Genomic DNA, 12,406 nt, shown 5'->3' with positions numbered 1-12,406 from the left:
GGAAAGAATGAATAGAAATCTAACTCATTCTCCTAATTTTGAGTCAAATATCTTTTTAAATATTAGCTTTCTTTTTAAAAATATTTTGTTTCAATCCTTTTTGTTTATGTTCTTTCGATACCATATAATCTATTCAATATTCTTTTCTTTTGAAAAAAAATTCAGCCTATGATACTTGAAAACCTATTAAACCATTATCCGAATTTCATATGAAATTAACTAACTCAACAATTAAACTGCCTAAAAATAAAAATTATTTTTTAAAATTTAAAATCAATTTTTAAAATGATATATAGAAATTCAAAAAATACGCTTCTAGATTAACAGATAATGCTTTTGAACAATTATGAACATGGTAGAAGAATGAGTGAAACTTTACTAAAAAAGTGTTTATACTTTGACCTTAAAGATTGCATTGCTTATCATTTAGTTACTTGTCAACCTCCTATTTATAAATACTTTGGTTCTTCTAGACAACTAGTTCTTTATAGCCATAGTTATTGTGAATATCAAATTTATTTAACGTTGAATCAATTTATTTTTATCATAAAAAATATATTATTTATTTATAAATAATATTTAATATTATAATAAATAATAACATAATATATATAATAAATATAATTAAATCTTGTTTTCATATATCACTAAAAAAAATTACAAAAATCAAGATAAGCACGTCATTAAGTGATGACAGAGCATCCACGTCACTCCACCTTCATTTCAAATTTCTCTTTCATATGTTTGTTTATATATTTATCTGATTTGTGTCACCTCACCTTTTTTTTATTTTTTAGCCCCTCCGTAAAAAAGAAATAATTAAAACATAAAGCATCTTTTCTTACACTCGAAGTACGCGCAATTCTTGTCAATGATAACAAGTTGTTCCAATCACCTTTGATAAGTCCAGTGTCTTATAACAACGTGGCCTATCACCTTTCAGTTGGTCGCCTTATCATTGACACTGAGCCACTGGAAATCCCAGCGTGTTTATAATCTTCGACTGACTTCAGCCAATTACCTTTATCCACGTGTGAAAGTTAAGAGAATTAATTGTACGCGCGAATGGGCGCTTGTGAACGTAAAATTTGGAATCATGGAAAGAAGTTTGTAACATGTCTTGGAAGAGAGAAATACAGTGTGTTGCATACCTTTGGAAATTATTATGCTCCAGACATCAATTGGTGGGCCATAGTTAATCTTGAACCATCCATTAGTTAGATCATTTTGAATGATGGCAAATCAAACGTTTATATTTGATAGATCCCTTCACCCATTGACAAATCGACACATGGTAAAATTGAAATAACATAAGTGGATACCAGTCCATTAATTCAAATGCTGTTGGCAGTCCACCGTATCATTTACTCCCTGCTTCCAATTACGGCAATTTTTTTATCATTTCCCTTTTATTTTTTTTCTTCTGACCACATTTAAACTTGAAGCGAAGCAAGCTAACAGAAAGGCCTCACCATTAAACGGCTCATCATCTCGTCATTATTCACAACAATCCAAAGCACCTGTTTTCAATTTGGATCGGTGAAATTAGCCCTGATTCCTGCGTTAATTCGTCTTGTAATCATTTTTCTTCTGTGTTAGGATCGAAGAGAGAGGAAGAGAAAGGAAAAAATAAAAGAGAGGAGGAAATGCCTTCGTTGAGTAGAGAGCTGGTATTTCTCATTCTTCAGTTTCTTGATGAAGAAAAATATAAAGAAACTGTTTATAAGTAAGTTTAATTTTTCTTTATTTTTTTTCTCTAATTTGATTTTATATGGCTGCTTTCATATTCGGAGTAGACAGAAATGTAAACTTGGAATATTAATTTGAGTTTCAATTTTTTTAATATTCCAGTATTGTTATTGGTTGGAACTTTGAAATGTTTGAAATATTATAAAATTATTGTGATTTATATTTTAAGTGTTTGTTTTTTATTTTTTAAAATAAAGATTGGAGAAAGAGGTAGGGTTTTTCTTCAATACGAGATATTTTGAGGAGTGTATAACCAATGGAGAATGGGATGAAGTCGAGAAGTACTTGTCTGGGTTCTCAAAATTTGATGATAATCGATACTCTATGAAGATTTTCTTTGAGATTCAAAAGCAAAAGTACCTTGAAGCACTTGACAAGTAAGTTCATTGAATTATAAACATTGGAGTAGCAGCTCTCTTTCTAAAATATTTTGTTTCAATTCTTTTTGTTTTGGATTTTTTTTTAGGGGTGAAAGAGGTAGAGCTTTGGAGATTCTTGTGAAAGATTTGAAAGTGTTTTCAACGTTTAATGAAGAGCTTTTGAAGGAAATTACGATGCTATTGACTTTGGGAAACATTAGGTAAGTAAAAATCGTTTTTGTTGGGCATGGTGTTGTTATTAATGCTCATGTTATTCTGGAGCATGTTGGATTATTTATGGCTCTAATGGTAATGCAAATGTTTTACTGCTGGAAAATGCATAGTGAGTATGTTTCTGGTATTGGAGTGTGATATGCAAATGTTTAATGTATAAGTTTAAGGATGCTCTATTATAATAAAAAAGGAATCCATAGGAAATTGTAACTCATGCATATGGTGAAAAGGTCATTGGCATTTTTAAGCATAAATGCCTTCATGGTGTAAGAAGGAAGGAACTGTGTTATTAGCTAAATAATAATAATATCAATGCATTTAGCTTTTTCTATCGTTTTCTAGTTTAATCACTTGGTAGGGATGGAACACTCAATTTTGAGTCTTTTTGATTTCATAAGTAGTAGTATTTTGTTCAGATATAAAAAGTGTTTATGTTTATTTTTGTGATGATTTTGGAGTTTGATTGCATGTTATTGGTATTGATTTGGTAAAATTAATAATATAAAATTTTTATGATGGAATTTTCTTTGAGTAAAACCATTTTCTTGAGGTTTTCAGAAAATTCCTGATTATTTATAAATTGTTAGGCAGTGACTGTGCTGACCCTTGTTTATCATCAATTATTCAAATTCTCTATGCAGTGGAGGTCAGTTTTAGAAACATGACGAGACATTTTCTAAGAGGTAAAAAAAAATAGATGTTGATTCTTCATTTTTAAATGTTAATGAAGTGCTCAAAAATTTTGTAATGCATACAGTGTTTTACAGATGGATAATCTTTTGGTTTTAGAAAAAAACTGGTAATTGGTTTGCAGAGGAGGGAAAATAAGTATGCACAACCTCAAGCAAAGGAAAAAAATAATTAAGGAAAAACACAGAGAATTTTCTTTTTCTTTTTGTGGCAGATATTTACTGAACTAAAACCCTAAACCAATCACTAGCATCTAGTCAAGCTCTGCTTCCATCAGAGTGGTATGAACAGTGCTTACTCCCTGGCAGATATTTATGTTGAATGGACAAAATTGTGCTTAGTTGTAAGAAGTGTTTCCTTAGAAGTCTTCATTGTTCCAATGTGAATAATTTTCAGGGAGAATGAGCAGCTATCCAAGTATGGAAATACCAAGTCGGCTAGGGCTATAATGCTTGTTGAGCTTAAAAAATTGATCGAGGCAAATCCAGTTTTCCGTGATAAGCTTCAATTCCCCACCTTAAAGAATTCTAGGTTGAGGACACTAATCAATCAGAGGTAATTTGAACTAATCTGTGTTTTTAGTATTAATTATTGACTTGAAATTATATGTTCGATGGGATTCTTTATGCTTTCACTCTTGCTGTTGATTTGCAGTTTAAATTGGCAGCACCAACTTTGCAAGAATCCAAGGCCCAACCCCGACATAAAAACCCTTTTTGTAGACCATACTTGTGGTCCACCAAATGGCGCTCGTGCTCCTTCGCCTGCAACCAATCCTTTAATGGGATCCATTCCTAAAGTTGGCAGTTTTCCTCCAATAGGTGCTCATGGTGTAAGTCTAATTTGGATCAGAGTACTCTTTCTTGTTGTTCTTAAAGATGTTCTGTTTCTCCTGTTTATTTATGTATCCATTTGCATTTTATTCAGCCTTTTCAACCTGCAGCAGCTTCAGCCCCAGCACCACTTACAGCATCTGTTGCAGGATGGATGGCTAATCCATCTTCTGTGGCGAATCAAGCAGTTTCAGCTAGCCCTATTGGTCTATCTGCATCTAGTACTGCAGGTAATCATTATAAGCTGCAAATCAATTCTGTTTGGTTATTATACTCTGGCAGTTTTATATAGTTTTAGACACATTTTATTAGAGGGGAAAAAAATGAAGGGGTGTCTCTTTAAACTTGATAATTTTTTTTTCTCAGTCGAAATAGAATTTTATTAATCATTCCATAAAGGAAAACCTAGAAGAGGTTAGGAAGAACAAAAAAGTAAGCAGAGCTAGAATTTGTCTGCTTGCACAGGACATAAGACACCTTGACACCATGTACATAAAGGTTATTGGCAGTACAAGACTTGAGTCTAAAACACAGAGAGCATAAACTCAAGAACAGCAGTTCTAAACTTGCAGTTCAGACAACCTATGGCAATTAAAATCTATAAAAACCGTGAGCACGAACACAATTCTTCTAGACAGAGAATGCATTTCAAGAAAGAGAATGCAGTTTACTGGCAATTTAAACTTGTTAATCTGGTCACATGATTACATATCAAGAAAGAGAATGCATGGAATGAGTCTCTTATTTTTATAAGCAACTATAATCTACAAGAGGGTGATCTTTAACATTATAGGTGATGCATTCTCTTTTAAAAATGTAATGAGCATATATTGTTGGGACATCCGAAGGTAAATTCCTTCCATGAAAGTAGATCTCCATGTTTTCATGAAAAGACTATTTTCCATCCTTTTAGAATGTAATCTTGATTTTGTATCTCATCCCCTTTTAAGAGTGTCTATCCTCCTGGATAACTGGTATAATTATTTAGAGGAATTGATTTCTAGTGTTGTGAAGCAAATTTAATAATGATGTTCAGAATTGCTGGTGTGTTCTGGACTATTTGTATTGTGCTATAATTGAGGGGTAGATTGGAAATGAAAACTAATTACTTTACAGTTATACTGGTTATTTTACAAGATGGTAGATAAATTTTTCCTCCCTCTGTTTTAGGAGCTTGATACTTTATTAACAATCTTCTTCTTTGTCTTTTTTTATTTTTTTTATTATTTATTTATTTTTATGTCTGACCTTTATTTGTAAAATTATGTTTCAAAACTGTTGCATATGCATTTCTTTGTATCTTTGATTCTTTTCTGTCTTTTGGTTTTAAGATTTTTTTAAAAATTTGTTTGATGGTTAGGTACATTTAGCTTGACTGTGCTCATAGACTAATTACACCTGTTTGATTTGTATTTTTCTTTTGTTCACCTGAATCTGCTTGATAGACATATAGGATTTTTTCTTATCTTATTTTCTTTTGTATTCTACCTTTTCAGATTCAAGTAGGCCTTATACCTCTCTTTCCTCTTATTTTTTGTATTTATGGGCATTATAGCAGCTATGGTAAAGCGCCCTAGGACTCCAACTATTAACCTGGCAATGGACTATCAAACTGCAGATTTTGAGAATGTACTGAAGAGGCCAAGACCCTTTGGAATATCTGAACAGGTACCATGTCTTCCCCCTTCCCTTCTCTCAGGTCTTATTAGGTTAAATATCTGAAATTCTATGCCATTGCTTGGTACTTTGAAATTGTTTTATTCATTTTATTGCAATTTTTCTTTTTATTTTGCTCTGTATTTTATTTCAATTTGATAGTGGTCAAGACCTAAAAGATGCTTATATTAAAACATGATGTTCGATATTATTCAGAAATCTCTTGCTTTTTTTTATCTCTAATTTTCCTTTCTTTTTTCATTCATATTGGTATTTGTATTTAATGTATTTATTTTGACCTGGCTTATTTGGCCTTGCAGATGAACAGTCTACCAGTCACATATCCTGGCCAGAGCCATGCCCATACATTGTACTCTTCTGATGATTTGCCCAAGAGTTTCTTCGCAAATATAGATCAGGGTTCAACTGTTAAGAGTATGGATTTCCATCCTGTGCAGCAAACTTTGCTTCTTGGTTAGTACTTTTTGTTGAAAAAATCTGTTTGTTTCTTTGATTTTGGTTACTTCATGTCATTGTCTAGTCACTAGAGATTTTGAGATGAAACTTTCATCGACCTGTCTATATTTATGTTTTTCCTCCTTGAATTTAGTTGGAACAAACATTGGTGATATTACAATCTTGGAGGTAGGGAGCCGAGAGCGGCTTGTTTCTAGAAACTTCAAAGTTTGGAATCCTGGTGCATGCTCAATGACATTGCAGGTAAGTTTCCTCTGTCTGAAAATTCTAGTTGGACAATATGCACATGATTCTTAGGACTGATTTTGACACCAGTCTCACTCCAATGTCTGCTTTATAGGCAACCTTGGCTATTGAGTGTACTGCTGCAGTGAATCAGGTTGTCTGGAGTTCAGATGGCGCCCTTTTGGGTATGTTCTAGTGGATCTAAATGTTGAGATTGACTCTAATATTTGTAGTGTGCCATTAATTAAATATCGTACAATCTATTGTAAAGTGCTTAAAGCCAGTATTTATTTCAACCTTAATATTACCTCTTCAAGAATGGAGCATTTCCTTTTATGCTACTTTCTGGAACCCACAGGCCTCTGTGGCCTCTACCTCTTGCAGGGGTGGGTGAAAATTTATTGAAGCTTTTAATTAACAGTTAAGCATTTTCTTGTGATGATATTTCATATTTCCTTTTTTTGGTACAGCTGTTGCTTATTCCAAGCATATTGTGCATGTATATTCATATCATGGCAGTAATGATCTAAGGAGTCATCTGGAGGTATGTTTAACATTCTTTGTAGATGGATCATATATTTGGCACTTTATGAATCATCCAATCTGTAATACCTAGATCATCTTGAGGTCAATTATATGTTTCACACTCACACACACACATATATATATATATATCCATCTATTAATAGAAAGAATTTATCCATAAATCAATTATATGTGCCTTTAAATCATATAAACACCAAGTAAATTAATGATAATTTGCCATGATTTGGCTGATATTCTGTAAAACGAGTTGGAACTGTGTGAACTGCTATTTAAATCTTCTAGCTGGGACAACAGAAGTGGAGATAAGAAATTGAATGACAGTGGTTTCACGTTTAGCGGCAGTGGTGTGGTATTGAGATTTATCTATATACTCTTAAGTTAAAAATATGGAAAGAAGGTCATTTACAAAATAACCATGCATATCATTCAACCATCTGAATACCAAATAGAATATTGATATAATTTGGTCCAGTCACCCAAAGCGGACCCTGGTTAGACTAAAATCGTCCGGCTGTTCAGATCTTTTTGAAAATAAAGGATGCCCACATGAAAGAATTGTTACAGTCATAACAATTGGATGGCACTATGCAGGACTGTGGGGTTTATGACTAAGGTTAATTAAACATGATTCTCTGAGATTGTTGCTACAGAATTGCATTTGTTCTATATATATATAGCATTACCAGGAAGCTATTAATTGGGGGTTTAGATTTTTTTTTTCTTTTTCCTTTCTAGCTAGAGGCCACTCCTTTGTTGCTTCAAGAAGGTTAAGTAGCGAGTAAGATTCTTATCTTCCATATAAAATGACAGCTGATTGCTTTTCTATCTATGTAATTCTACAGATTGAAGCTCACATTGGTAGTGTTAATGATCTTGCTTTCTCTCAACCAAACAAACAGTTATGGGTCGTAACTTGTGGAGATGACAAGACGATTAAGGTTTGCTTTGTTCAGAAAATTTCCTTCCGCTAGAAACAGTAAGCCCCTTGACTACAATCTTAAGACTTCAATATTATGCAGGTGTGGGATGCTGTTACTGGTAACAAGCAGTTCACTTTTGAGGGTCATGAAGCCCCTGTTTACTCAGTGTGCCTACATCAGAAGGAAAACATTCCGGTATCATTTTCTGATTTTTTTTTCTTGTTTAAAATTTTAAATTATTTTCCTTAGATTTATTTATTTATTGATATATTGTTGGGGTGGCGGTGATTGTGGGTGTCAAAATTTCCTTAGTTTTACCAAAATGAAATGCTTTTAGTCCTTATGCCTCTGCCTCAGGAGTTGATGATATCAAAATTCACCAAAAGTAAATGGAATTAAAATTATATTCTCTCTGTTTTTGGAAACTCTACCCTTTCAAATTAAAAAGCTTAAAAAAATTCTCATGTTATTGAATTTTTTATATGCAAATGAGAATAATGACGGGCTTGCCTATTGGATCCTTAGAAGGTCTCTCTACATGTTTCCTTTTTTACTTAGATCTGCTTATTGATGAATGATAGTTTCTTTTGCCTCCACCAGTTCATCTTTTCCACAGCCATTGATGGAAAAATAAAAGCTTGGTTGTATGATAACTTGGGCTCAAGAGTTGATTATGATGCACCTGGTCATTCATGCACAACAATGGCTTACAGTGCTGATGGGACAAGGTATGTTTTTCTTTTTTTTTTTATCCCTTTTGAGTGGCCTGAAAATGGTTACTTTAGTGTTCTTAGTATTATGTAATTTTATTCTGTACATTTTTACCTTATATTCTCTTATTGCATCTTTGTCTTAAAAAGTTACATATGCATTGCAGGTTGTTCTCATGTGGGACTAATAAAGAGGGGGAGTCACACATCGTTGAATGGAATGAAAGTGAGGGTGCTGTCAAACAGACATATTATGGTCTTGGAAAACAGGCCGTGGGGGTTGTGCAGTTCGATACAACAAGAAATCGTTTCTTGGCTGCTGGAGATGAGTTCCAAATAAAATTTTGGGACATGGACAATGTTAACCTCTTAACAGCCATTAATGCTGATGGTGGATTGGCGGTAATGGGTCTCTTGTTAATCTAGTTTTATGTATCTTAGAATTATCTCTTTTAAGTTCGCAAGTATGACGCATGTTTTCCAGGCTTCTCCTTGTCTACGCTTTAATAAAGAAGGAATTCTGCTTGCTGTCTCATCAAATGACAATGGAATTAAAATACTTGGCAATTCTGATGGGATTCGGCTCTTGCGCTCCATTGAATCTTGTGCTCTTGATGCCTCTAGAGTTGCTTCTGCAGCTGCTGCAAAGGTAATCTTTTAGATGTATTTAATAACTCCAATATTTGAATAGAACAATTTTTGAATGGCACTGTTTCATTCAGGGACCCATAATCAGCACATTTGGTACGTCAAGTTCAACCACTGGAACAAGCATTGCTGTTGCAGATAGAAGTGCTCCAGTGACAGCTAATGTTGGATTGGTAAGCATTAATACCTGTCATGTGGATTACCATGAATCTTCTTTGAAGAGATCTGTTTGGTTTTTATGTTTAGCTGTTCATAGAGCTGAACAACTTTGTGTCCTGGAAGCTGTTGAAAATGTTTGAGATTCTTGGGGATTTAATAACAGTTCTTCAACCTATTGACTTGCTTCTGGCAGAATGTGGACAGCCGTAATTTGCCAGATGTGAGACCAAGAGTTGCTGATGAGTTGGAGAAATCTAAGATCTGGAAGCTGACTGAGATGCATGCACCATCTCAACTTCGTTCCTTGCGTCTTCCAGACAGCTTGATGCCAATTAGGGTATGCATTGGTCTGTGACTATGTTCCCTATTATTTGATGTTAATTCATGAGTGCTTCCCACATTGTGTTTCGCATTACTGGTTTGAGGGCAGTTTGAAGTTGGGCTTGAATTGAATTTGGCATTGTTCTTCCAAAATTCTGGTTTTTCATTACCTAAAGAAAGCTTTTAAGATTGGGCTATTCTGAAAGTTTTAGCCTAAGTTGTTTTATGTCGTTTCTCCACAATTTTCGATACAAAGTGTGGAAACTTTTGCAAATAAATGTGCTGACACATCATTAAAGAGAAAGGTTGCATATGAAGCATATGTTTAAATTTGTAAATTGTAGTTTTTAGTTCCTGCCTCTAACTATTTTTTCAACTTCAAAACAGCTTGTTCGAATGATATATACAAATTCAGGAGGTGCCATTCTAGCATTAACCAATAATGCTGTACACAAATTGTGGAAATGGCAGAAGAATGAGCAAAACCTTATTGGAAAGGTGTTTATACTTTGACCTTGACTGCATTGTCTATCATTTAGTTACTTGTCAACTTCCTATTTACAAATGTTTTGGTTCTCTAGGCAACTAGTTCATTACAACCACTGTTATGGCAACCTTCTAGTGGAATAATGATGACTAATGACATATGTGAGATAAATCAAGAAGAGGCTGTTCCATGCTTCGCTCTCTCTAAGAATGATTCTTATGTTTTATCGGCATCAGGGGGGAAAGTTTCCTTATTTAACTTGATGACATTCAAGGTAATTTAAATTTCGTGAATCATTTATTATTTTTGTCTTTTTGCTTGAAATGTAGATGTAATGCATGCTGGTGATATTTTCCTTATATGAGTTTTTTTTTTTTGGCAGACAATGACAACATTCATGGCTCCACCACCTGCTGCAACTTTTCTTGCTTTCCATCCGAAGGACAACAACCTTATTGCCATTGGCATGGATGACTCTTCAATTCAGATTTACAATGTTCGGGTTGATCAGGTACTTGATTTTAAGTATAGAATTTAATATTTTGAATAATTAGTAAAAGCATATTTGGAACTTAAATTGCTCTGTTCAGGTCAAAAGCAAACTAAGAGGTCATCAGAAGAGAGTTACCGGCCTTATATTTTCTAATGCTTTAAACATTTTGGTATCTTCTGGAGCTGATGCACAGGTATATTTTTTGTGACTAAGTAAAACTACGGAAATGTTAAAGATCTTTTAATTAGTTCCAGAATTCAAATGGGTTGGAGGCAATAAAAAGACATTTTTCATATTGCTAGTCCAATCTTTCAGCATCTTTGTTGTACCACTAATGTGAACTTGTAGAATTCTGGAATTTAAGATCTTATATTGTTTCCAGCTCTGTGCGTGGAGCATGAATGGATGGGAAAAGCTGTCCAGCAAATTCTTGCAGATTCCTAGTAGTCATATGCCAGACCTTTCTGGACAGACCCGAGTTCATTTTCACCATGATCAGATACATGTACTTGCTGTGCATGGATCACAGATAGCCATATATGAAGCTCCAAAACTAGAGTGCCTTAAGCAGGTAGATACATTGTGCTTTGAATTTTATATATATATATATGTTAAATGAGATAGATTATTATCCAAATTGTTACCTAACCATTCCATTCACCTGTGTCTTTCTTTTTAAGCCACTTTTATACCCTACCCTTGTCCTAATTATCTGAAAAGTCATTCTTACGACAAAATTTTAGTAAACAAATATTCACAACTCTTTTTCAATTATTTAATCACACATGAAGTTTATATGTGCCATTAGTTTCTAGTCTCTTGAAACTACTAGTTGCTTATTGCTTCAAAACTTAGCTAGTTTTGAGTTTTGTAGTGACAATTTTGTTACTTCTTGTGACAGTGGATTCCCCAAGAGTCAAATAGGTTAATCACAGATGCTGTGTATTCATGTGATAGCCAGTCAATCTATACAAGCTTTGGAGATGGAAGTGTGTATATTTTCGTTGCCACTACTCTCCAAGTTCGGTGTCGGATTAGTCTTGGTGCATATCTACCTTCAAATCCTAGGTATGCCTTGCCCTCACTAACATCCATCGGGCGTGACATGCCTGTAATTTATCTATTCGCTTTGTTACTGACATTATTGCTTGGCCGATTTTAGGGTATACCCGGTAGTAGTTGCAGCACATCCATCCGAACCTAACCAGTTTGCACTTGGACTGACTGATGGCGGAGTGCATGTTCTGGAGCCACCAGAGGAAGGGTGGGGTTCCTTGCCTCCACCTGAAATTGGTACCGGACCTAGCATCTCAGCAACCGCCCCCGGATCTGATCAACAGACAAGGTAGCTGAGTGCGTCCCGTTTTAGGCCCCATTTTGTTTTAGGGAGGAGAACAGTGGGTTTTAGGTTCTTAGCTTTAGGATACACATGGCAATCCTATTGGCTGAAGCCGTTAGAGCGATATATAGTCCATAATCATTCACTTTTAGTGGGATTTAGACCTTGGGGTTTTCCCTCCGTAAATAGCACCCAAATAGGTACAGAAATGTTGAATATAATGAAAAGAATACTGGTTAGGATGGAGGAAAATTAGTCATTAGCACCGAGTTTTCATAAGTTTGCCTCCCTAATATTTCACAGAATAATTACATTGTAAGTTAAAGGTTGTTTACATATGATTTAATGAAAATATCTCATTATTATTTTTATTGTTTTTGTTACGCGATCAACAAACTCGAATTATCTATTATCTTACGAGTTTTTCATTATTTTAAAAGTTTTCATTATAGTCTAAAAAATATATTAATTGGATGAAAAAAATTTGTACTTATAAATTTAAAATTCGTTTCATTTTTAATTATGAGATTCTTTCGCAAATATTTACTTTTGCTTCGTGT

At 34.0% G+C, this 12,406-nt stretch overlaps 1 protein-coding gene across 4 annotated transcripts; it reads left to right on the top strand.

The window, feature by feature from the left end:
• Positions 1 to 1,419: 1,419 nt before the first annotated feature.
• On the top strand, positions 1,420 to 12,217 carry LOC110427074 (topless-related protein 4-like). 4 transcript variants are annotated; one of them, XM_021442468.2, is made up of 25 exons: positions 1,420 to 1,726; positions 1,947 to 2,126; positions 2,216 to 2,329; positions 3,429 to 3,587; positions 3,687 to 3,864; positions 3,960 to 4,095; positions 5,484 to 5,533; positions 5,842 to 5,995; positions 6,132 to 6,241; positions 6,339 to 6,408; positions 6,694 to 6,767; positions 7,612 to 7,707; positions 7,789 to 7,884; positions 8,290 to 8,417; positions 8,567 to 8,801; positions 8,884 to 9,048; positions 9,122 to 9,220; positions 9,400 to 9,543; positions 9,915 to 10,025; positions 10,109 to 10,288; positions 10,397 to 10,525; positions 10,605 to 10,700; positions 10,890 to 11,078; positions 11,409 to 11,575; positions 11,670 to 12,217. In XM_021442468.2, exons 1-25 carry the CDS (start codon positions 1,647 to 1,649, stop codon positions 11,854 to 11,856), a joined length of 3,327 nt encoding a protein of 1,108 aa, XP_021298143.2. In that variant the 5' UTR covers positions 1,420 to 1,646; the 3' UTR covers positions 11,857 to 12,217. The 4 variants fall into 4 exon arrangements, with proteins under 4 accessions (XP_021298143.2, XP_021298146.1, XP_021298141.2 ...); XM_021442471.2 differs by having other exon boundaries at positions 5,424 to 5,533; XM_021442466.2 differs by having other exon boundaries at positions 5,421 to 5,533.
• The last annotated feature ends 189 nt before the right edge of the window (positions 12,218 to 12,406 follow it).

The sequence above is a fragment of the Theobroma umbraticum genome, unplaced genomic scaffold, assembly GCF_002168275.2.
Source record: "Theobroma umbraticum cultivar Fairchild unplaced genomic scaffold, ASM216827v3 scaffold_228.0, whole genome shotgun sequence".
In the NCBI taxonomy this organism is placed as follows: Eukaryota; Viridiplantae; Streptophyta; class Magnoliopsida; order Malvales; family Malvaceae; genus Theobroma; species Theobroma umbraticum.
The sequence above is the reverse complement of the archived record's forward strand: the minus strand, read 5'-3'. Positions and strand labels throughout refer to the sequence as shown.

Excerpts from the sequence above, each read along its gene's own strand:
- LOC110427074 (XM_021442466.2), top strand. The coding sequence starts at position 1,647 with ATGCCTTCGTTGAGTAGAGAGCTGGTATTTCTCATTCTTCAGTTTCTT. Across the intron at positions 6,242-6,338 it reads CATGCTCAATGACATTGCAG|GCAACCTTGGCTATTGAGTG; the intron begins GTAAGTTTCCTC and ends TCTGCTTTATAG. Across the intron at positions 8,802-8,883 it reads ATGCTGATGGTGGATTGGCG|GCTTCTCCTTGTCTACGCTT; the intron begins GTAATGGGTCTC and ends CATGTTTTCCAG.